At 40.5% G+C, this 26,465-nt stretch overlaps 1 protein-coding gene across 2 annotated transcripts in view; it reads left to right on the forward strand.

The window, feature by feature from the left end:
- The window catches only part of Pir (pirin), a 98,276-nt gene that overhangs the window by 65,377 nt on the left and 6,434 nt on the right, over positions 1-26,465 (forward strand). Inside the window, exons 7-8 of one of the 2 annotated variants that reach the window (XM_021153257.1) lie at positions 8,511-8,555; positions 17,808-17,890. In XM_021153257.1, the coding sequence (XP_021008916.1) occupies positions 8,511-8,555; positions 17,808-17,890 (128 nt within the window). The remainder of the gene's footprint in view (positions 1-8,510; positions 8,556-17,807; positions 17,891-26,465) is intronic. The other variant, XM_029473315.1, reaches the window with a different exon arrangement.

The following is a 26,465-nucleotide window of genomic DNA, read 5'->3' on the forward strand; positions in this document are numbered from 1 at the left end:
GATCTTTCCATCTTCTGGCATCTTCTTTAATTTCTTTCTTCAGAGACTTGAAGTTCTTATCATACAGATCTTTCACTTCCTTAGTTAGAGTCACACCAACATATTTTGCATTATTTGTGACTATTGTGAAGTGTGTTGTTTCCCTAATTTCTTTCTCACCCTGTTTTTATCCTTTGTGTAAGAAAGGCCATTGACTTGTTTGAGTTAATTTTATATCCAGCTATTTCACTGAAGCTATTTATCAGGTTTAGGAGTTCTCTGGTGGAATTTTTAGGGTCACTTATATATACTATCATATCATCTGCAAAAAGTGATATTTTGACTCCTTCCTTTCCAATTTGTATTCCCTTGATCTCCTTTTGTTGTCTAATTGCTCTGGCTAGGACTTGAAATACTATGTTGAATATGTAGGGAGAAAGTAGGCAGCCTTGTCTAGTCCCTGATTCTAGTGGGATTGCTTCCAGCTTCTCACCATTTACTTTGTTGTTGACTACTGGTTTGCTGTAGATTTCTTTTACCATGTTTAAGTATGAGCCTTGAATTCCTGATCTTTCCAAGACTTACAATGCATGGGTGTTGGATTTTGTCAAATGCTTTCTCCTCATCTAATGAGCTGATCATGTGGTTTTTGTCTTTGAGTTTGTTTATATAGAGGATTAAGTTGATGGATTTCCGTATATTAAACTATCCCTGCATCCCTGGAATGAAACGTACTTGGTCAGGATGGATGATTGTTTTGATGTGTTCTTGGATTCAGTTAGCGAGAATTTTATTGAGTAATTTTGCATTGATATTCATAAGGGGAACTGGTCTGAAGTTCTCTATCTTTGTTGGGTCTTTCTGTGGTTTAGGTATCAGAGTAATTGTGCCTTTATAGAATGAATTGGGTAGAGTACCTTCTGCTTCTATTTTGTGGAATAGTTTGAGGAGAATTGGAATTAGGGCCTGTCCTAGAAGCTGTGTTGCTTCGGCCTTTCACAGAAGCTGATAGCTTCTGTAGTTCAAACTCTCACTTGTGCAGACTAGTCTCAGAGGGATCCGGGAACCAAGATGGCTCCCCCAGGTGCTCAGGCAAAGCACTCCCAGGTAAGGCGGACACCTCTCCTCTGGTAGGGAAGGTACCCGGATGTCTGGAGCCCAAAACACGGTCTGTCTCAGAAGCTGTCCTCTAGGGACCTTGGGGGTGTCCACCAACTCTGCGCCCAGGTCACCCGGTGTTGGCACCAGTTTTCTGCTTCCCTAATGCTGTCTCAGGTCCCGTGTGATTGGATTGGAACAGAAGTTGTGTTCAACTCACTGGTGGTCCTAAAATCACGTGGAGAGTCCTCTAGGGGACCTTGGGGATGCCCACCAACTCTGCGCCCAAGGTGACCGGGTGCTGGCACTGTCTGGAAGGGACTTGTGACCCTGGTCAGGCCAGGTTTTCTGCTTCCCTAATGCTGTCTCTGGTCCCGCGCGATTGGATTAGAATAGAAGTTATGTTCCACTCACCGGTGGTCCTAAGATGGTGTGGAGAGTCCTCTAGGGGACCTTGGGGGTGTCCGCTGACTCCACGCCCAAGTTGATCTTGTGCTGGCGCTGACTGGAAGGACAGAACTTTTCTTGTAGCATTACCTAATATGCCATTTTATTTAATAAGGGCACACTCCATTTTTTCCAAAGGATAACTAAGGTTTGTGGCACAGAAACATTTGGCTACAGCATTCTGCTGTTTTATAGTGTTTGATAATGATGATAATAAAGATGATGGTGATTATGATGATGATAATTTACACATTAAGTTGTTGCGGGAAAAGACCAAGCAATTTCTACCCCAAGCTCTCAATAACTGTGTGTGTGTGTATGTACACATACACATGTATGTATATATATATATAACATTGTAATATTGTAAGTCATACGAGAAATACTAAACATCAATACCAGACTATATAATTTATCTTTAGGTGAATCTTATTGTGCAAGTAACCTATATATTTGAAATATGCTTAAATGCTTATGAACAAATTATATGTGTTGAGAGAAGATACTTCTTCCTTTTGTAGCTATCTGTTCTCCGGTTGAACAACGGTGTCTAGCAAACCACAGCCCCTATCTGGCTTGACCATGAAAAAATGCATGATTTTCTGGCCCCAATAACATGCTTAAATCACTTACCTTTTGCATGATTTCACTTGTACTTATATGCCCAGTTACTTATATGGCTGTATAACAAATCAATCTGGAACTTAGTGTTTGGCCCAGACACTATTACAAAGCTGTAATGAAGGTGTCAGCCAACGTTTTTGTTGTCCTTAGCTGTGATGGGAAGGAGATACTTCCAAACTCATGATCACGTGATTGTTGGCAGGATTCAATGGCTCAAGCCTGTTTCTTGTTCCACACTACTTCAGCCTCTCAATAGGATGGCTCACATGGCCTTTGGTTTCATCAAAGCATGCATGTGGGGGAGCAAAAGAGAAAGAACAACCTCAAAAACCACAACCTGCTATTTTTGCTGTACTAGCCTTAAGTAAGCCACTAGGTGCAGGTCACACTTAGAGAGATGGGTTTCGGTTGTTATTATGAATATGACAACACCAGGAGGCAGGAATCCTGGGGTCATCTTAGAGTTCACCATTGTGCAACTTGCCACAACCTGAAATCACCTCAGAAGAGCATATCAATGGTACATTATTTAGATCTGGTTGTCTGTGAGCATAATACATGTATAATTGTAGATTGAAGGGGTTATTAAAGATAAAGTCTAATTTTTGCTCACTATATCAAATACTCAACTTGGCCTGTGGGCATGTCTGTATTTGCGGTTGTTAATTGAAGTGAATTAAGTATTCTAGTACACTATTACTAAGTATAGGGCCTGGCAAAGTGCTTGGTATAGGAGAGCATTAAAGTACTCGATCATACCTTCCCTCATAATGACAGCATCCTTTTAATTAGTTACGGATATAAACCAATTAGTCTTCCAAGCATTGATGAACATGAACCAGAGGCAGAAATATTTTTTTTATTATTTTACTTTGGGTGAGCTATATCTGTTTTTCATATTGCTTTATAACAACTCTGTCCATTCTGAGTTCTAGTCATTGTCAGTCATTTGCATTACAAACATCTTCTCCTTTTACACCTCACTTTTCTGTACTATTTCTATCTTGTAATACATAAGCATCATCTTTAAGTTTCTAATCTGTTCTTTAATGGTTGGTTTATTCTATCATTTCTTTAATCTTTATTACCCAGCCCAATGTCATGGAAATGTTCTCAACATTACCGGGTGTTTCATTGTTTTACTTTTCTGCAATTAGTTTTCTTTTTCCTTTTTCTTTCTTTCTTTTTCCTCTTTGTGATGGTAGGGTTGGAACCATGAGACATAAGCCTGTTCTATCACTGAGTCACGTCCTGCAGCCCACTTTTAAAAATTATTTTCAATTGACCAGTAAACTAGTATTACTTCTTCCTGTGAAACATGACATTTTAAAGTATAAATTGCAGAATGACTAGATCTAGTACCTAACACATTCCTACTTCACACTGTAGTTTAATGATTAAAATAGAACAATTTTTGAGGCACAGTCTTATGATGCAGCCCTGGCTGTAATGGAACTTTCTATGTAAACCAGGCTGGCCTAGAACTCACAAAGATCCACCTGGCTCTGCTAGAGCTCTGTATTAACCCTTACAATCCTCCTAATCGCATGAGCCAGGATGATTGTCCCATTTTTCCCAGTGAGGAAGCTGAGGTACAGATCTTAAACAAGTTATACAATCTCTCTGCGAGATCAGTCTCACTCACACTGTGATTTTTCACCCACTGTCATGTTCCATACTCAACCAATTAATGGTCCTTTAGTGACTCCTCTTCCTCTTGGCATTTATGTTTAGTTCTAAGATGGACATTAACTATTTATTCCTGTATTTATTATTTGTTGTGAGCTTTCAGTTGCTATGTGATCAAACAATCCATCTTATTTTCAGCTATTCTAAACTCCAATATTCAGGGGAAAACACAATGCTAGGTACCATGAGGTTCTTGTTGACGCCACTATAGGTTGTTTTGTTTTCTTGACAATTTTATACATATATACAATGTTTGATATGCAGAATTCTTGACTATGTTGTGGATACAGTGATCCTGACACTCTTGGCTTAGTGTATTTGTAATCCAAGAGGAGAGCAGAGAGCACTTGGGTTTGGTGTTGTGGATTCCATGGGTCTACTTTCGGCCTAGCTATCAGCTTCACAAATGTTGGCCTACAAAGATGCTGAACAAAGTAGAAAGAAAAGGGATGTAAAGAAAAATGAGCAAAAATTTGATTTTAAAAAAATCTCCCAAGTTCTAGGCATTCAGCGTGTGTGTGTGTGTGTGTGTGTGTGTGTGTGTGTGTGTGTGTGTGTGTGCACGAAAGGAACATCCTATTTTACAGCAAAAGAATAATGAAGCATGTGAGATAGTGTGTTGGCTTTGGGAGAATCTAGGCAAAAATATACAGTAACTATAGTAACTTTGAAACTTTTCAGTGTGTCTGAAATTACTTCAAAGTAAACATTTTTTAAAATTAGTTTGTTTGGAAGAAGAGGGCAGGAGAGGAGCAGGCAGCTCTGCCTCTCATCCCAGAAGACCAGGTGTCAGGTCTAGAGAGGAGTTACCTGAGCAAGTTAACTGTGGAGACATCCTATGCAGGCTCCTGGTATTGGAGCTACTTTGGAGTCTGGTAAATATTGTAAGCCTCAGTCTGGGAATACATATGTTCCCTTCTTAGCCCCTTTGCCCTCTCTTCTAAGATGACTTCTGTTAGGAATTTGATGTGTCAGCTGGCCATGTTTTTCTACTTCTTCCTCCACGTCCATGCATAAGAGTAGTTATAAATTATGAACTCTTAATGAAGTCAGGAGAAAAATGGTCTGGCTTAGGCCCAGGAATGTAGGTTGAGGAAATCTCTCACTAAGGATATTTTTTAAGAATTAGGAACCTCCCTGGAAATAGAGTGAATGACACAGAAAATGATTTACATATTTAAAACCCACATTGTACATTTGTTTTATGTTTGACTAATGAAGATCTGACTTGTATGTGTTGCCGACTTAACTGTCCTCAGACACTAGGATAAAAATATGATCTTCATCTCAGCACAGTTTATTTGTTATTTCCCAAGGGAATATCTTCCCAGCTGCAAAGAGTCAGCCACCACGGTAGGGTGGCTACTATGTTTGTGGGGAGAAAAGGGGGAAATTGGAGGCTATGCTACTTCTGATAGAATGACAAAAATTTGAGGGTGGCATCAATTTCTTGTGCAGGGCACAAATGAGAGAGTAGAGTTGTAGGAAGGAAGAAAGGGATCCCTCCCTTTACAGGGAGGGAGGGAGGGAATAAGGGAGGGAGGAAGGAAGGAAGAAAGGAAGGAAGGAAGAAAGGAAGGAAGGAAGGAAGGAAGGAAGGAAGGAAGGAAGGAAGGAAGGAAGGACGGACCTGAACATTGCACAGAGGAAGTCAGGCAGTAGTGGTGCTTCACACCTTTAATCCCAGTTCTCGGAATGCAGAGGCAAGAGGATCTCTGTGAGTTTGAGGCCAGCCTGGTCTACAAAGGCAGATCCAGGACAGCCAAGGCTACACAGAGAAACCATGTCTTGAAAAATCAAACCAACACAATATCGTACAGAGGAAGAGCCCTCAGCTGATGCAATCCTGCCTGTATCAAAGGAGTAATTTGAACAAAATATGTTTCTTCTTAAACATATAGTATATATTCATTTATACTATTTGACATTTATTTTCCTTTTGGCAGCCCTAAGAAATAGTGCTCCTTAGAAATGAAACAAAGATTAATAGCACATTTTGCTGCAAAGACGATAAAGGGGAGATTGCTCAACTGCTCCTGTTCCGCTAGCTCTAATGTTTTGTGCTCTCCACCAGACAACGTGAATTGTGTTCTACTGAGCAAAGACGTTCTGTAATCTAGTAGACTACTTTAATGAGAAGCAAAACCAGATACATGCACGTAGAACACTTACTTGGCAGCTCATTGAAGCACACACACTGTCTTTCAGGGGTTTGCCAAAATGGATTTTCAAAGGGAGAGAAAAAAAAAAAAAAAAGACCCAAATGATCTGTTTGGAGGATGAAACAGGAACTGAAGGAGAAATGCCATGGGGATAATTTAAAAGATCCAACATAAAAATCTCAGCCAAGCAACTGTGAATGATGGGGTTTTTGGCACGTCTCTCGAAAGAATTACCTTTCAGCTGCCTTCAAAGTGTAAAGAGAGGTTTGAGTACATGAACGAGGGCACATTCATGATAGCATGTGCTACTGCCCTGTGTTCTCAGATGGACAGACATTTAAAACACAGCACTACATTTCTTCTAGTTTTGAAGCAAATGCTAAGTAGTACATAAAAGGCAAAAGTCCCCAAGGGATAAATACCTAATTGTTCACCCCTTATGTCGGGGTAGCAATAAGACTTACAGTTTAGATGGCCCATGCTTTAGTAATCGTAAAATAACATGTTACTTTTTTCCCTCAAGATAAACAAGAAATATAAACCATCTGCACTTAGCAGAAGAAAGGTTAACCATTTCCAATCCAAATCTTTCTTTTTAAAGTTGAGAGAAAAGGGATTTCATTGTAGGGTAGAATTTTTAACTGGGCTGAGCAGGAATAGGAGTGATCATCCATTAGAAAGGAACAAGGCTCCTGGCAAAGCCATGGTATGCACACAAGAATGGAGTAATAGATTATTGGCATGTATTTTCAGCATCTATGAGGGACCTTCCACCCTCCTGTTGTCCCACTTGAATACCAGTGACTATTCCCTCTTGATATGTATATCTGTGTCCACAACACAACAGTAGAGGTTCAATAAATGGCGGACCACTAAATGAGGGAACAAGTCAGCATACTCTCAGGTGGTTTAGAATCGCTCTTGTAATATCTCAGGAAACCCCAGAAGTAGTGGTGTGTGTTTGAAATGCCAGCACTGGGGAGTCAGAGGCACACAGATCCCTGGGCCTTGCTGGCCAGCCACGCAGGTCTTAGCTGTGAGTCCTAGGTTCCAGTGAGAGACCCAGGCTCAGCCATGTGGATGACTTCTGAGGAAAGACACCTGAGGTTGATCACTGGCCTCCACGTGTACGTGCACACGTGTGCACCTTCACAAGTCATGCTATCCTGGTTTTTTTTGGTTTTTGTTTTTTATTTTTGAAAACTTATAATGACAATTCCAGGGTTTTTACAGGCCATCTGAAACTCGTTAATCACCAAAAGTTTTAGATCCTTCTTTGTAGGGAGCAAGTGAAGTCTCAAGTGCCTGGGTGTTGCTGACATGAACATGGCCATGCCAAGGACTCCAGTGGCTCTCAGCATGCCAGTGGCAAAGCCGTCCTTGGATGGGGCTTGGAGGAATGGCAAAGCTTTCCTCTGGTTCAAGGGCAAAGGTTAAGAGTTTGTGCAGAGCCAGATGTGGTGTCGCACGCCTTTTATCCCAGCACTTGGGAGGCAGAGGCAGGTGGATTTCTGAGTTTGAGGCCAGCCTAGTCTACAGAGTGAGTTCCAGGACAGCCAGGGCTATACAGAGAAACCCTGTCTTGAAAAACCAAAACAACAAAAAAAAGAGAAAATATACAGCATGGCTTCCGTCTCCACCTGGGTTGTTTCCAGCCTAGAGATGAGAGACTGCTTCCCTACAGAGACTGCTTCTATTGAGATTCCCACCTCCTTATTCATATATATTTCATTCCCAGGATGATCCAGTTAGGCCAATCTCCAGAATGCTCCAGGATGTGGCACCTTTTATTGATAATTGTACTCTTTTATAATAGATAGAAAATGGGATGTGATCACTGGAAACTAGAGCTCAACTAAAAAAAAAAATAACCAAGCTTCATTGGAATCATTATTCACACATGGAAGTACAGCAAACTGAACATGAAGCTAGACTGGAGTGCTATAGTGTGTAGCATAGTGACAGAGCTGTAAGAAACAATCTGTAGGCTGGAGGGTGTCTCTGTGATTCACAATGCTTATTGCTCTATTGGATGACTATAATTCAGACCCCAGCACCCAGCTTTGTTGTCCCCTTCTGGTACCTGGTAAACACACCCACACAAATAAAAAATAAAATAAATAAAAGTGTCAATATAACTTTTGTCAAATTGCTAAAGTTAACTATACAGTACCTACTTTGGGTGGCCCTTAAATAGCAAGGACTCTAAGTCCTTTAAGTATAGAAATGTTTGTTGGTACATGTGCTGCGTATGCATGTATGTGTGAGAGAGAGGAGAAAAGTATGTAAATATATAATATATATGATAAGTAGCTCACAGAATTAAAGTCTTAAAACATATCTAAAAGAAAAATAAATTATTTCATACTCATTTTTCTTTTGTTACTGTTATATATGTTTATATCATATATGTAATAGAGACAAAATATGTATATAATATATATATATACACGTGTGTGTGTGTGTCACACTAATAGCACTAACAATGCAATGCCTCTGGTCCTTTTCCAGGGTGGACAAGCTTCATTTATACCATCTCTGGAGATGTATATATTGGTGAGTAAGGGATATGCCATTTGGGGTTCAATTGCAGTTTAATTCAAGCTACTAAAAGGATAAACTATGAAACTATTTTATGTAATTGAATACTGTGCCTCCTTTCTTCCCACACCAATCTGGAGCAGGGTGCCTTACAGCTTCCAGAGTATTCAGAAACAAAGAACAACATGAACATAAATGTCCAGGCAAAAGGTACAGGAGTGTTAAATCTGAGAGGTTAGCAGTTTCTGTGCCCATAAAGAGGTGGGGCTTCAGTAGGCTCCAATGAGAGTCATAGTCTGTGTATACCTTTGGAGATATAAGAAGACAAGTTAGGTATTTCAGGTATTTCACATTTTCTTCATTTATTCTAAGGGTTGTATGCTGCTGTTTGTAGTGAATTGCATCTTTGAGAACAAAGCAACTCTCATTTTATATATGAGCAGTGGGTTTCTAAAAGAAGATATTTATGCCAAGGTTTCACATCTGTACACCTGAGGCAAGAACCAAGCTATGGGAGTATAAAAGAAAGTGGCTGCCATGACTTTGTCCTTTGAATTCTTGGTCTCCAATTGGTGGCACTCTTTGGCGATGTTTGTGAGGTGTGACCTTATGAAGAAGTGTGTCACTAGAAGTAGGCTTTGAGAGGCTAAAGACTCTCACCATTGCGAATCCTTGCTCCCTGCTTCCTGCTTGCTGGTCAGGATCTAAGTTCTCATCGTCCAGCTCCAGCCACAGTGCTGTGTCTGCTGCCAGAGTTCCCTGCTAAGACCACATCTCATCCCTAAGGATCCATTGGCCAAGCAAACCTTTCCTTTTATAAGTTGCCCTTGGGATTTTTTTTTAGAACCTCATAGCAGTAGAAAAGTTACTACTATCCAAGTGTTCCGCAACCTCAATCTCCATGTCCTGCCTACACTACATTCAGTTATAATACAGAGTTCAAGCCAGCTTGTGTTTTCAAGCCTGCCCAAACCGATAGCAGAAGAGACCAAGCATGCAGAACAGGTTGCCTCTGTTTGTGTTCATCCCAACCATCCCCATTTTCCTGGAGATGGGAAAAATCTCTGTGTAGGGATGACAGCAAATGGCTGAGCCACAGTATATTCTATAAATGTTCTGCCCAAGCCCCTCATGGCATTGCTTCCCCAGTCCCTGCTGACCAACTTCCAACTGTCAGTGTCTACCCCACTTTTCCTGAAACTTGCAAAGATTGCTCTGCCTCACTCAGGAAGCACAGAAGCACCAAAGCATCAACATTCTGGACGTTGGCTGTCTCCTTGAGTAGGTTATGTCAGAACTCATTCCTGAATTTCCCACTGGGGTTATTCTCAAGCTTTTAATGGTGGGACTGTATGACCAGGTGCCTGTCCTTCCTTGCTGTGATGCTTTGAATGACAATGGGCCTCCATAGGCTCCTATGTTTGAATCCTTGGTCCCCAGTTGGTGGAGAAGTTTAGGAAGGATTAGGAGTCATGCTCCTGGAGGAGGAGGTGTGTCATTAGAGGTGAGCTTTGAGGTTTTTAAAGACCCACCATGCCATCCCAATGTGTCCTCTCTGATTTCTGCTTGTGGATCATGATGTGAGCTCACAGCTATTCTTACTACCATGCCTTTGTTCTCCCATCATGAACTTTAACCCTCTGAAATCATAAGCCCAACCAAATACCTTCTTTCATAAGTTACCTTGGTCATGATGTTTTGTCATAGCAATGGAAAGGTAACAATTACACTTCCTTTCCCTAAAAACTCTGCTCATTGACGGACTGCTGTTCACTGAAATTATCTCTTGAATTAACTCCTTATATCAGAATATTCATTTGAGTTGTGCTTCAGGAAGAAGCTAGAGGCTTACCTCTCCTCATCTCCATCCACAGTCATGTCTGACATGCATGTGGGTGTGGCATCCCAAGATGTAGCCCCAAATTCCCCATTTCTGAGACCTTCTAGAGTTGAATGCTCTCTACTACACTCCCATAGGGGATGCCAGCAGGAAACTTCCTTCTTGGGAAATACATTCACAACTTGCAGGGAGCATCCTCATTGGAAAATATATTCTCAGTTTGCAGACAGATGGCCTGCTAATGACATCTGTACAGGGCATGATGCCACATCCCAAGTGACTTATTTAAACCATTCTTTATATTCTCAAAAAAAGAAAAAAAAAGAAGTTTTCTAATTACTTGAGTCTTCTGGAAATAACAGTTAATTTGAATTTCTTCATAATGTGGTATAATTGGGCTTCGTTCCTCTTTCATTAAATAGCACTTTAATTACAAGCCCCAAACAAAATTCACATATTTTATCATTTAAGAGAGTAAAGATTCAAATTAAAAAACAAAACAAAAAAACAACCCTCTCTAGCAGTGGTACAGTAAGTGCCTGTGTGTGCACAGTGAGATGTAGTAACTGTCTGAGAAGAATGAGGCATCATTTATTTTTTGATACCCTTCTAATCATACAGTACTTTATAAAACTAGAAAAAATCTTTTTTTTTTGGAGGTTTCACCCTTGACTTATGATTTTAAGATAAAAAGTAACCTGAAGAGATGAACTATAATAAAGAAAAAGCATGAAGTTTAAAGTGTTAAATATTCTGGAAATGTTTCTGTAGAATAATGAAAAGAGGGGGTTGGAGGGGGAACCAAACTTCATGGAAAGGGCCAGAAAATATTTTTGTCTCTGAGACTACTATGCCTTGCCCATGTAGCACAAAAACAGCCATGGACAATACATAAATCAATGGAACACATGCTGTGATCCAAGTTTTTGTTGAAGTTCATGTATTTACCATGTACCCTGAGCCACTATTTTTAATTCTTTACAATTTTTTTATATTTTTTATTACGTATTTTCCTCAGTTACATTTCCAATGCTATCCCAAAAGTCCCCCATACCCCCCCCCACTTCCCTACCCATCCATTCCCATTCTTTTGGCCCTGGCATTCCCCTGTATTGGGGCATATAAAGTTTGCAAGTCCAATGGGCCTCTCTTTCCAGTGATGGCCGACCAGGGGGTACTGGTTAGTTCATCATGTTGTTCCAACTATGGGGTTGCAGATCCCTTTAACTCCTTGGGTACTTTCTCTAGCTTCTCCATTGGGAGCCCTTCTTTACAATTTTTTAAGTGAAGATGTTCCTGTGCTTCTTGACTATGCAAACGCTCACAAATGGTTTTGTCCTAAATGGCATTAAAGAGCAGATAATGATTGCATAAAGCTTGATAAGTAATCTGCAAAGCCTCTTTTCTCCAGTAATTACAACCTCATTTCCAGACAGACCTTTACCCCTTGACGTCAATAAGTGAAGCATTCAGAAATTCTAGGCTAAGGGACACCCATACTTGTACGTGTTTTCCTTGAGGTAAGGTGGAAATGTCCTGAGTCATTTCTTCTCACTGGCTTACTACCCTACCCCATGACCATGGGCCACATGTACAAAACATCTGGCAGAAGATGGAATTGTGGTCTTTAGCCTCTGAGTGAATTTGTGTGTGATCAAAATAAAGTGAACCATGGACGGAATCCAGCTCCACAAACTGGCCTCTTAGGACTCTGCTTCAACCAATGAGCAACAAGCCAAATGACTTCATTTGTATCTGATCTCCTTGCTTTGCTCCTGTCCACCCCTTCATGAGGTTGCCAATGAGAAAATCTAAAGCACAAAACAACACATCACCAGAGGGGGGGGGGGGAGAGACCAAACAGAAATCACTGTCTATAATTAGAACCCAGAAAATGATTTTTAACTTTAATACCTCAATTTTATCTTACTTATAAATGCAAATGACGCCCCACTCAACCCCAGATGGCAGGATCTAACCAGTAAGTCATATATTTTACAGCGTCAAGTACCCAATGTTCAGTTAATGAAATGTTAACATATCTAGGTAGTATCTTGGGCTAGAACAAATAGGCCACAATTTGGATGGCCAAAGTAATCTTTTTTGGTTTTTGGTTTTTGTTTGAGGCAGGGTTTCTCTGTGTAGCCTTTGCTGTCCTGGAACTCACTCTGTAGACCAGACTGGCCTCGAACTCAGAAATTCGCCTGCCTCTGCCTCCCAAGTGCTGGGATTAAAGGTATGTGCCACCACTGCCTGGCATGTAAAAATAATCTTAGAAGACTTCATACAGTAAAAATTTAAGAGTGCTATTAATTAGGGGAACAAAGGAAGGGGAAGGGAAGAGAAGGGTTGAGGTAGTGAGGTATGCGGGAAATATATTCAGTTATATAGTTGCTTGAATTGGCCTTATGGAACCCAGTACAATAAGATCTTTTAACATGTGTATGTTGTGTTATGTTTGTGCTGTGATACATGCTGTGTATGTGCTTGTTACTGTGAATGTGTGCACATGAGCTCGAATGGAGGTGAGCATCAAGTTGCTTCCTCAGTTACCTCCCACCTCTTTTTTCCAAAGTCTCTCCCTGAACCTGAATTCTACAGTTTCCGCTATGCTGGCTAGTCAGTGAGCTCCGGAGATTCTCAGCCTCTGGCTTCCTCTTCCTCATCAGCATCCTCAGGGACAAGTGATGTGGATGAGGCAGGGCATCCCAGGCTGTAGACCAAGAATTCCCATTTCAAATCCTCAGAACCCACGTAAAAAGCTGAACGTGGTTGTTCGGGTCTGTGACCCTAGTGTTATGGGGGAGGAACAGAAAGGACCACTGTGGCTTGCTGGCCTAGCTCCAGAGTCATGAGATACCGTGTCTGAAAAGAATAATGCAGAGCATAAATTAGTAGAATGGGTGGAAAATGGGATACTTCTGCAAATAAGTCAAATACTTTGTAAAAGTAATTGCTGGAGAAAACAAGTAAGAGAAAACTGAGGGATTAGGGAAAGTGTAATAATCTAGAAGGATTTAGGGGATGCCTAAAATGGGTAGACATTAAAAAGAGGACCAAAGGCAGCAGAGATGAGCCCATAGGCTAAGTGTTCACAGTCCATGCATGTTGATCAGAGTTCAGCTTCATAACATCTATTAAAAAAAAAAAAACTGAGTGTGGTGGTAGCAGGAATCTGTAAAATTAGTTCTGTGTTGGGAAGACAGGAGGATCTCTGGGGCTTGGTAGCCAACCAGTCTAAGCAATCTTTGAGTTCTAGGTTCAGTGAAAGACCCTGACTCAAAAAAATAAGGTGGAGAGCAATTGAAGAAGGCACCCAGTGTCAGCCTCTAGCCAGGCTACTACCCACATGCATATGTGCACAAATGCTCATACACAGAGAAATACATGCTAAATAAATGTAAATAAATTGGAGGGCAAGGCTTCAATCTAGCTACCAAACCTGCCAACTATATTTATCAAAACTTATAAATTGCAGGACATTTACATTTTAAAATAAGGTGCTTGGGGCGGTTTGTTTTTCGATTGGTGTCAGTCTCGGTTGTAGGAGAGCTTCTGCTATACATATATATTTAGTGATGTTAAAATGTGTGATAGACATTACCAGAATGTGTGGAACAGAGTGCTAGTTCTTATAAAGCGAAGAAAATGAAAAGAGGATGCTCACACACTGGAGCTGGACCCCAACTTTAAGAAACGCACTTTAAAAGGTATTTTGCCCTTTTATGATTGTTAAGGCAAAAAAAGTAATAACATTTTTGGTTAAATGTTCCTTAACTTCATTATTAGATTTAACAATCTTGGCAGAAACTGCCAATGGAAAGTATTTTATTATCTGATTTGTCTCAATTTATAATTACAAGTAGTCAGAAACAATAGGATATATTTCAGGGGAACTTATTTTAGGTTCAGGAGATAACCAGATGAGTGAACTACCATAGAAATGATCTGGAAAGGGAGATACAATCCATCTGTTCTCTGTGGTGCTATTTTGAAGACTTTGCCTAGGAAACTAGAAACTCAAGGTAGACTAAAAATCATCCACCAAGCAGCTTGACTCTGGTGTCAATGAGGAAAGTGTTCCTTGGAGTAGAACATTTCAAATAGCCCCTTCTGCATCTCACTGTGATTTCAGTTATACATCAGTAGGAAGGAGCATGGCCACCCAGCATCAAGTCTGCTTCTAAATTAGGATTTCTTCTCAGGCCAATCAACGTTGCTGTCAAGCACACTATCCTGATACAGGGTGCTTGCCGAGAACTACCAACTCAGCAGGATTTCTGAGTGTTGTCTCTTGTCAGCTCACTCTATTAAGACAGTATCAGGAAACATACTACATGACAAACTCAGAGTCCTGGAGCGGGCTACGTGGGTGCTGGCTGTTACATATGAATTAGTTGAAGATAGAAATATGGTTCATTATCCACAGAGGATGTCAATAAAACACACCTAATAAAATGCCTTCCCTGTCACAGTTTAAAATATTATCCAACTCTAAATGATATTCTTCTCGGACTCCTAGACTTTTCTTGCCAAACCCCTGTGTAAGTTGGAAGTCAATGGAGTTCTGTTATTCACCCCATGACATTTGCTGACATGTGCCTTTGATGAATGGATGCTATGTTGTGGTGGCTCTTGCTACTTTGCAGGGCTTATTGTGCCTGAGCTCATGTTGATTCCTTGAAATTGGCAAAGGTGAAGTATTTTCATCAGGAAAGTCATTATAAACCATAATCAATGGTGTTATATTCCAGCCACCATTGTCTTCCAAAGCCAGTGATTAAACACAGTTTTTATTTTATTTTTTCTGCCATTGACCTTTTTAAAAAAAAAAAACATGGACTAAGTTCCTCTCAGACAATGTTTTTAAATTCAGTAACAACATTAAAGTATTAAAGAACCAGTTTATGCTACAATTACATGTATGCTTCTCTGTTGGCATCTGAAATGACATGATTTAGTAGCAGGTCTGCTCTTAATTGTATGTGACAACTAGCCTAAACTCTATTCTAAGATAAGCACTGCACTATAACATGGTATAAAAATATCTGTGACTTCTCTTGGAGACAGAGCTATCAGCAGAGCAAATAATGCTGTGCTTTGTTGGCTACAGTTATGACTGAAGAAAAACTACATGGCAGCTAAGTGATGGAGAAAGTACATGTGCTATCTGTCTTTCATCCCAAGGCCACACTTAGTCACAGTTCTAGCTGCAGAATTCTTACTCCAGGATAAGAATTCTTGTTCTGTCCGAATCCTGTTTCATGTTTGTCAGCAACAGTGTAAGCCATATGCCCTCTATGCCTGGAAGATGAATTCTCTAGAAAATATGGCTATTAGAATGCTGACCAATATCCCCCAAATTTATAAATTGTGATTCTGTTTGTATAATAATTTGTCAAGTTATTGTTTCATTTAATCACTTTTCTAATATTTTTAAAGTTTTAGCTTGATCTCTCTGTCTCTCTCTATCTCTCTGTGTCTCTCTTTGTGTCTCTGTCTCTGTGTCTCTCTGTCTCTCTCTGTCTCTCTCTCTGTCTCTCTCTCTCTGGTGTACAAATGTAATACATGCACCTGTGCATATGTGGAGGCCACAAGGTGATCTGTCCTATCACTTTCTACCTGATTCCCTTGAGATTGGGTCATGTAGAGACTAGGTCATTTACTGAACCTGGAGCTAAGATGGTGACCAACAAACCCCGTGATCCTCCTGTCTGCTCCCCACAGTGCTGATGTTACAACCATACATGGTTATGCCTGCTATTTATGTGAATGATAGGGATTTAAACTCAAGTCCTCAGGAAGTGCTCTTATGCACTGAGCCATCTGAGCCCTCTCCCTAACTCCTTGAATGCTGGATCTTGGACTGTCTGTTATCTGTTCACATACCTGTTTGGTTTTTATACCCAGCTGGAAGACATAACCTTAAACTTCATCCTTCGCTGCAGCTTTCTCTGTCTATTCTAGCACACTTGGGTCTCTTCATTGTCCAGCTCCCTCTTGCAGAACTGCTACTGCTCTCCTTGGGTCACCGCCTACTTGTGCTGAGGACCATCAAACTTAGATTCTTTCTCAACTCCCTTCCACCCTTCTTCCATCTCTTCCAACCTATCTTTCTCTTTTCACTCCTATCCATACTGTAATCCACGTTCACTTTAGTCCATTACAGAGAGCTCCCAACAGGTTTGCCTGAGTTTAGGCCCACCCTCCATTTCCTTTTATGCTCTGCTTCTAAAATTACTGTTTCAAGACACAGATCTTATCATTTCTCTCCTCTCTCTAACTCTCTGTCTCTGACACTCTCGGTGAGTATGTGTGCATATGTGTGTGTGTATGTGTGTGTGTATGTTTGTATATGTGTATATGAATGTGAATGTGTGTGTGAGCGTGTGTGTGAGGGGGAGGGAGGGAGGGAAGGAGAGGGAGAAAGAGAGAGGGGTGGCTTTGTATGGATAAGGATGATTTAAAGGATTTTCTTGATACATTTTCATCCTTTCCAGTAACTGTTAAAATAGTGATAGAAGGTTCTCAGGTTCCTTAGAAATTCTCAGCCACTCCCTTCAACTGACTCTCTGTCCTCTTATCCACAATACCCTATTCCAAGTGCTGTTTCTTAAAGGTCTTTCTTACCTTGCACAGCTCTGTTAAAGTCTTACTTTCTCCAGAACAAATGCCTGGGGTGCGCCAACCTGAATGAGCCCCCAAAATTCCTGTTCTCAATGAGGTTTTTGTTATCTTTAAGTGTTAGCTAGCTTTATTTCATCTGTAAGCCGTAGAAGGGAAGGAACGCTAGTCTAAAGATACACAGCCTCCAGAGTGCTTAGAAGGCGCCTACCAGGCAGAGTGTTTCAGAGCAGGCCTTGTGCATGATTCTATAAGTTGCTATCCAACTCATCTAGTTTTCTGTTAAATTCTTCTCTAATGATTGCATATGCTTATATTTGGTTGGTCCCAAGAACATTTTGAATTATTTAGATGCAAGGAATGATGTGATTTGCACGTTTTTGCATTTTTCTCTAGTACTTGAAAGTTGGAGATGCTCAGTAAATTCTTGTTGAAATGAATTATCGATAGCATTTGATTTTTTTTCCAGCCCTGCTTCTTATGAGGTTTGTATTTTACACAAGAGAACATTCTTATGAACTTGCCATTTCAAGGGCTTTTAAAAGTCAGTCACGTAGTCATACACTAAGACTATAAGTGGAAACATGTTGCAGGATTCACTTACCTGCTCATTTCTGCACTGAAAACCAGTCCATTTTAGCCTTTAGCAATAGCAAGTGTAAACAACCCCCAAATTCAAGGGGCTTTCCTAAGTCTGCTGTTTCTGAAATTAAAATGAGCATTGTTGTGCTAAGTAGTTGACGAAAAGTGTGGTGATTATACCACAGCAGTTGCTGACATTACTGTGCCATCTGTTGTGGTAGGGCCTGATGATGCTCAACAAAAGATAGAACCACATCACACAGCAGTCCTTGGAGAAGGTGACGCTGTCCAGTTGGAAAATAAGGTATTTTAAACTTAATTTTCTTTCTTCATGCCTCTCTCTCTCTCTCTCTCTCTCTCTCTCTCTCTCTCTCTCTCTCTCTTTGTGTGTGTGTGTGTGTGTGTGTGTGCATGCATGTATGTGTGTGTGACATGTGTGTCTGTGTGTGACATGTGTAGGTGTTCATGCCCCCACACACATGCAGATGTCAAGGGAGGATGTCAATTGAGTGTCCCACCTCCCACCTTAGTCCTTTGAGACTGTTGGGTCAGGGTCCCTCAATGAACCTTAAACTCACTATTGCATCTAGGCTACCTGGCCAGGGAGCTCTCAGAATCAACCTGTTTCTAAACATCGGAACACACACACACACACACACCCTGAAACCTGGGGGTTATAGGTATGAATGATCACACACATATTTTTATGTGGGTGACTGGGATTCAAATTCAGGTTCTCATGGTTTAGCAGCAAGTGCTCTTACTAACTAAAGCCATTTTCCCAGCCCCAAACATTCAATTATCTTTTTAAAAATGTTTGAGTTTTATAAACTCATATAGTAGGTTTTGGTCAAATCCATCCCCTTCCTTTCCTTTCCAATCTCCCCCCTCTCCCTCATTATTCCTTCCCAGTATTCCTTCATGTACTGCCTCTGTTTTTAACTCCCCAAGTCCACCTAGTGTGCTGGCTGTATGTACAAGGGTGTAGGACTGTCATCATCTGGAGCATGGGTATCTTCTTAGGGATTGAATTCCTGAAGACAACGAACACTTTCTTCCCCATCAGCCATAGATACAAATAGTTCCTCAGATGGGGTTGGAACTTTATGATCCCTCCTCTATCCCTGATGGGATTTTGTCTGGTTTGATCTTGTGTAGGTCTTGTGCATAAAGTCGTAGCTCCTTTGAATTTATATGTATAATGGCCATCATGTCCAGAAAATAGTTTCATTTTAGATGTCTGCTGTCTGAACTCTTACAATCTTTCACTTCCCTTTAATTTCCTGAACTTAGACTTTTTTACTGATTTCCATGAAAATGCTTCCATTGAGATGGAAATTTTTTTCTCTTCCTTGGGAAATAAATCATGCCACTGTTTTATCAAGCCTGTTTACTAATTTCTGCTGATTACATTGCTCTATTTTGAGGTTTCTATTGGTATATCTCACAGTTTCATATGTATTCATATCTTGTCTATATTTGGATCTAGAGGCCATGCATCTTCAGCTTTTAAAATATTACCATCATAAAACTGATTTATTTCTTTTAGCATAAGTAAAACTAAGCTAGCCACCCAGGAGTATGAATGCAGATCTGCATGCTCACAGAGAGTCCTTTCAGAAGCATCCCCATTCGGAGCTAAAAAGAGTGTGTTGTGTTTTTCATCGTTTCTTTAAATGAATCTCTGCTTTTTAAGGTTTAGGGCTCTTGGGAACAATTTTTCCAGGTTTCTCAGTTTTTGTTTTTGTTTTTTGATTTTTTTTATGTCTGTTTCATTTCATTGAGCAATCGGCTTGTCATTCTGTGAGCCCATTAAGGCTTTCTCGTTGCTTTGTGTCACTCCCCAGTAAGGAAGATGGAGGAGACAATTGTGTCCCAGCACCTGGGCAGTTCCACTTTGAAAAGCAGGAATAGGAACTATTTCAGTGGCCGATGAATGGAGAAGTGATCTCTCTCACTTCTAGCTCTCTGACCCTAGTATCACATAATGCAATAGACTGGGGGAGATTTTCTATCTCTATCTAACGTACTAGTAATTTACCTGCTCCTATACTGATGGCCAGCAGCAGCTCTAGGAACTATAAACAGAAAAAAACAAAATGTCTGAAACATCAGAAAATGTATATCCCAGGGTCTATGCCCTCTGTTTTATGTCAAACCATACAAAACTGCCATGTTTGACCTACCAAAAAAAAATCGACATACCTCAACCCAATATAAAGAAAAGGTTTGAAAATTATTTACGGGCCGGAAGTTCCTGATATATTTAGTTTCCAATAGGGTCTGGTTATGTTTGGCAACCTCAGTTCTCCCTATTACATCCCAAAGAATACCTTGTAGGAAAGGATGGAGAAGCCAAAATGTAAAGAAGTGATGGGGGAAGCTGCAGGTCAGAATATAACTAGAGTAGACAAAAATAAGTGTTAGTTCATTGGCAAAATGGCAGCCATGACACAGGGGCATTTTGTTACCATTTTATGCAGTTTCATCACTGTTTGTATGGTAACCATGCATCATGAAAACTTTAGAATGAAAAAAATATATATTTAAAATAGTAATAATTTTCATTTAAAGAGGTCATGTGTTTGTAGGAAGTCCCCTTTATATTACAAGATAGAGGCTGTGATCGTTGGGTCTTGACTTTGCCACTTGTTGGCTGTGTGACTGTGGATATGTTTCTAAATTTCTCTGTGCTTCGTTTTTGTTCATTTGTTTTTACATTTATAATTTATCTGTGTGCATATGTGTGGGAGTACACATGCCACAGAATGTATGTGGAATCCAGAGGATAACTTTCAGGCATAGTTTCTTTTCTTCCACCATGTGGTTCCAAGGCATCAAACCTGGGTCGTCCAGCTTGGCACCAAATCCCTTTACTCAATGATCTGTTTCACTAGCCTAGGCTTCATTGCATTTGTCTGCAAGATTGAAAGACTTGAGGCCAACTATGTAGGACTTTTAAAACCAATCTGGATTACCTATGCCAGGGTCTGTTTCAGATCTAGCACAGAGGGCAGTAAAAGATGTCAAAAAGGCCAGATTCCGATCTATTTCTTTCTGTTTTACTGGTTCACTGTCTTACCTGCCCAATTTCTGTATTGACCATGGATTGTTATAGTGTGTAGGTAGAAGTCTGTTATGGCAGAGACTGCATCCTAAAAACTCTCTGGCCCTTCATTTGTCAGTCCTTGGTGCAGTACATTTTAGGTACGCAATAATGGTAAGTGGAAATAAAACTCCTGACAATACCTAATTTGACTGATTAACACATAAGCATTGTCTAATGAGGATTCACATCACAGGTTCAAGGACACATAGCCATTTCCACGTATAGCAAGAGCTCTGAGGGATACTGACCAATAGGTTTAAAAGCAAAGCTCTTCATCTCCATGTGGAACTCACGTTAGCCTGAAGATTCTAACAAGAAAAGAAAGATGAGCTGAATTGTAGTCAAGAATGAGGGACTGATTTACACCTCACTTCCTCCTAGCTCTGCTTTGCTGTTGGTTTCAGTGCATCTCACCTGCATGTCTTCCACCATACACGGCCGACCAATAGTATGGGCCAGTCCTCTAGGGTGGCCACTCTGTAGGGCAAGAGAAGAAGCAAAAAAAGGATGGGGTACAAAGCCACACCTCCATTTTCTTTGTGCCATTTCACCATTTATTTGATTTATTTCAGGTTCACATGGGGCAGCCCATAAGAACCCAGACTTTCTTCCTTAGTGGGTAGATTACCTTATCCTGTTATTTCTTTTTCTTTTTATGTGATGATGCAAACCCAGTCTTCATGCTTGTGCAATAAGTGCTCTAACCATTGAGCAATCTCCCCTACCCACACCATTATTCCTAAGTTTGCTGTAACACCTAACAGTGGCAGTGGCTTTGGTTTATACCAGGTTTAAAAGTCTTTGGGCCAGACACTTTGACTTCGTGGACAAAGTCCAAAGTATGGGTACTTTATAATGAATTCAAATATTTCAAAGTTCTTAGAGATTGCAAACATCAAGCTATTCGGGACACGTGATCCTGAATTGGTACAGGTCACCTTGACGTGCCTGTTTCAAAAGTTCCCCATGTCTGTTTAGCCTACAATTGGTGTGCTGAAAGTTTCTCCTGAGTGATGGTTAGAAGTACATGAGTACACTTACAAAGACTCCATCTAAACTTTAGACCATGTTGTACCAGAGTCTTAGAAGAATCGCAAGCTCATTTGTAATAAGTGTACTGAAGTAGATAAACACTGGCTGTCATGAAAACAATGGTTGAGGACACCTATGCTCTTAAACTGTCACAGTTCATGGATGTCCCATTCAAATGATTTGATTAATAACCAGTAAAACCCAGAAGTGAAACAAACCACCCATTGAGAGCTGGAGAAAATGAGTTGCTTTATTCTGTGTAAAAGTTCATGATAAAAAGAACCTCTAGAAATAAAAAAGAAACATTAGGTTGTTTTTTTAAACTCATTATAGTTCACTGTTTGATCTTTCCACTGATGCCCAAAGTATAAATAGTGAAGTCTAGAAAGAACAACTGCATGCAATTAAATCATGCTGAACTTCAATTTCTTTTGGATCATTTTTCCAGGTAATTCATCACAGTAATAAATGCTACTGCAGGCAGAAAATGGGCCTTAGCTTTGCTCTCACAAGCTTGCTCTTATTGTAAGCTTTGTGGTTATAATCAATTTAACCAAGTTAGAAACTCATAATTTGGAAGTTATCAACACATTAAATTACCCCTGGGCCTTTCCTCTGGGCTTTGATCATGTATTGTTGGTCCCAATGAAACTCAACATATTTCCTAGCTGTAAGCTATGGGGTATCAAAAGCAATTTGCCTATTTTTGTTTTATTTAATTAAAGTGCCATGATGCACTTGAAGAAGTCAAAGGACAAATCTTCAGAGTTCGTTTCTACCATGTGGGTGTCAGGAATAAAGTTGGGTGGTCAGTACCTTTACCTGATGATGATCTTGCTGGCCCCGAGGGCAAGATTTGAAAGTTTTTAAATCAGATGAAAAAGACTTAACCCCACAACACCCAGAGGAAGCTCCACTCCCAGGTGCTCTAACACACCCAGGATCCCAGAATCACAGGATCATGGAGACAGCTGGACTCTGAGGAGTTCTGACACAGCCAGGATCACAGGAATGACAGGCTCCAGCCAGATATATCGAAGGCAGGTAGTACTAGACATAATCAGATGGCAGGAGGCAAGTATAAGAACATAAACAACAGAAACCAAGGTTACTTGGCATCATCAGAACCCAATTCTCCCACCATAGTAAGTCCTGGATACACCATCACACCAGGAAAATAAGACTCGGATCTAAAATCACTTTTCATGATGATGATAGAGGACTTTAAGGACATACATAATTCCCTTAAAGAAATACAGGAGGACACAGGTAAACAGGTAGAAGCCCTTAAAGAGGAAACACAAAAGTCCCTTAAAGAATTACAAGACAACACAATCAAACAGGTGAGGGAGATGAACAAAACCACCCAAGATCTAAAACTGGAAATAGAAACACTAAAGAAATCACAAAGGGAGACAACCCTGGAGTTAGAAAACCTAGGAAAGAGATCAGGAGTCATAGATGGAAACATCACCAAAAAGACTTCACTAGGAACGAGGAAGACACACCAAAGCAAAAGGCAGAAGCTGCAGTTTTAAAGGTCCTGCTTCAGAGTTGGAGTTGTTCTACATGAAAAAATCATCTGAGCCTCTAGGACCATGTACAGGTTGCTGAAAATCAGTGTCCATAAAGGCATTGGCATAGAGGCATGTAAGGACTCGCCCATCTTCGGCTCATCGTTCAGCCTCTTTGCTTTTACATGGCTTCTATCATTTGACACTATCGATGAACATTTTCTACTGGGGCTTTGAACTACATTAACACTCTAGTAAATACCTGTAGTGGTCATTAGATTTTTTTTTTAACTAATGCCTTGTTAGGAAAAGAAAGACAAGGAATGGGGAGGTGTGTCAGTGGGTAATGGTACTTGCCTCCAAGCCTGGCAACCTGAGGTCAATTCCCCCAGGTGGAAGAGGAGAGCGAGTGATCAGAAGCTGTGCTTTGACCTTCATATACATGCCATTATATGCATGCACTGCCGCCCCATTATCACAATAAATTATGTAAAAAATATTTTAAATTGATAGAAAATAGATATGGCTTAGATTAAAGAAGGGGCAGCCCAGATGATGAATCTGTAGCAAAGTCGCTGAAAGAAGTTTGGAGCAGAAACCTTCAAGTTTTACAGCGATGGAAAACTTCTCTTCGACTCCTGAAGAGTTCATAATTTCTCATTTCAGACAAAATGCACGTGTCCTTCCCTCCTGCTGTCCAAATAATAACGGGAAAGTCATCATTTTATTTGAGTAATATAAAAGAGTCAAGCTTTTGTTTTTAGCACTTTCTCATTCCACAGTGTGGAAACAAGGCATGTTTATCACTCCCCAAAGACCTCTCTTCTGATTAGGAAACTTTCATTGTGAACAGTCAGCACTTCCGTAGCCTTTCTTTTCTGCTCCGTTAACTCTTTCCCCTCCACTTCCTGACCCACCAACTCAATTTTGTCTCCTTGGCCATGCCCCAAACAAACAACAGAACACTATTATACGGTCCTTTTCTCCGTGTCTCTAAGAGGCCTTTTCAAACATCTGAGGGAATAAGTCCTTTGTAATAACTGACTTGTTAAAATTGCTGTTGAGGTCTTAGTCATTAAACATCAAATTTGAAAAAAGAAAAAAGAAAAAGAAGAAAGCATGCCAGATGCAAACTTCCCTCAGTTTTGTCCACTGGTAGCTCACTACGAACACTGGAAACATCTCTAAAGCCTCATGGAATTTTGGTATATGGTATGGAAAAACAAAACCTCCTTTCTCGGTTCTCTGAATTGTTGTATAGACTGGACAACGATTGTGTTGGTTAATCTTAGTTGTCAAGTTGGTGCATCTGAGACCAGAGAATCTCCACTGAGGAGGAGTCACCTTCATTGCTTTGGCCAGGGTGCATGGCTGTGGGTTATTTTCTGGATGGCTGATTGATGTAGGAGGTGTGTGGGTCATAGTGGTAGATATTATCATCTCTAGGCAAGTGGGCCTCCGCTGATGAGAAAGGTAGCAAAGGGGCTAGAGAAAGGCTCAGCTGCTAAGAGCACTGGCTGCTCTTGAAGAAGTCCTGTGGTTGCAGTTCCTAGCAACCATATGGCAGCTCAGAACCATCTGTAGTTCACGTTTCAGTGAATCTCCTTGTTTCTCTCTGACTTCCTTCACATGGATACCAAGCATGTGTATGCACAGTCAGGTATGCAGACAAAGCATTCATACGTACAAAATAAATAAATCTAAGGGAGGGGAAGAAGGAAGAGAGGTAGCAGAGCATGAGCCTGGAAGCGAGCTAGTCAGCAATGCTTTTCCATGGTCTCTGCCTTAGTTCCCGCCTCCAGGTTCTAGCATTGGCTTTGGTCGGGGTTCTATCAGAGAAACTGTGAAACTATAACAAGCACAGTGCCTAGCTGTTAGAACTTTATAGAAGCAAGAGTCAGTAGGGGGTGGATGGAGATCTGTGCTTACAGCAAAGAAATAATTTGACTACGTGAGCCTGGTAGCATCTGATTTCAAAAGAGTGATTTGCAGCTAGGTTTCTATTGGTATGCGTTTGGGGAGTGAGCTGGGTTATGAGTCAGTATGGCGATGATGACTAAAACATGGCAGACCTGAGGATGCTTAGACTCCTGTGAAGAAGTAATAGAAGTGTCAACTAAGTGCAGGGGTGAAAAGCCACCAGCCCTGAGATGGCAGGAGAAGCAGATGAAAACTTTTGAAGAAACCATTCTACCATGTCTTCTTACTTAATTCTTAATTGAAGCCAAAAGGAAAAGCTCATTGCAGTCCTCTTGCAGCTTTTATTAAATGGACAGAAGAAAAAGAGGTTGATTATTAATTTTGTTAACTACAGAAATAAATCTTCTGAGACTATGCATTGGAATGACATCAAATTAAAGAGATTTGTGTTAGTAGAAGAACATAACTATTTGATATAATTATAATAGAGCTTTGTATTAGTAGAAATGTATAAATATTTGATATAATTTAGAATAGTGTTGAATATTTAGAAAATGCCATATAATTAGAATATGAGTGAAATTTTTAAAACTTAAAGCTTTAAAATATATAGTAATTTGGTTTATTATAACTATCTGATTGAAAATTATAGACCTGAGAGAAAACTGGGAAAAATGCAATAAAAATATAAAAATAATACGGAATGCTCAGTTACCTATTTGTTTTTTTTGGGAGGGGGCAGTCGAGACAGAGTTTCTCTGTGTAACCCTGGCTGTCCTGGAACTCACTCTGTAGACACCAGGCTGGCCTCGAACTCAGAAATCCACCTGCCTCTGCCTCCCGAGTGCTGGGATTAAAGGTGTGTGCCACCACACCCGGCTTTCAGTTACCTATTTGTAATGAATGATTAGTAGTTAGTGGCTTAAAATAATAACAGTTTCCCGTTTCTGATCATCATGGTGGTTGACTCCTCTGCTGGCTTCCTGGGGTGGCCCAAGTGTAAGAGCTCAGTAGAGCTCTTATTTGTGGGATGCCTCAGGTCTCCTTTATGTGTGCCCTCTTTCTGGTTAGGTCACTATTTGTCTCCTTATGGCCCTAATAAGAAAGTTCCTTCCAAGCCAGAGTATTGGCAAGTAGGAGACTTGAAGGCATAAAAAACAGAAATGCAACTCAGAAAAGTCACCAGAGTTAAGCGCAGTCAGTCACTAACATGACGCCATGAAAGAGAGGCCAATGGAGATGTGTGCAGCCAGAGCTGTGGGAATGGGTCTGGGGATACGTTGGGTTAGAAGGGTTAGCCACTG

The sequence above is a fragment of the Mus caroli genome, chromosome X (assembly GCF_900094665.2).
Source record: "Mus caroli chromosome X, CAROLI_EIJ_v1.1, whole genome shotgun sequence".
Taxonomy (NCBI): domain Eukaryota; kingdom Metazoa; phylum Chordata; class Mammalia; order Rodentia; family Muridae; genus Mus; species Mus caroli.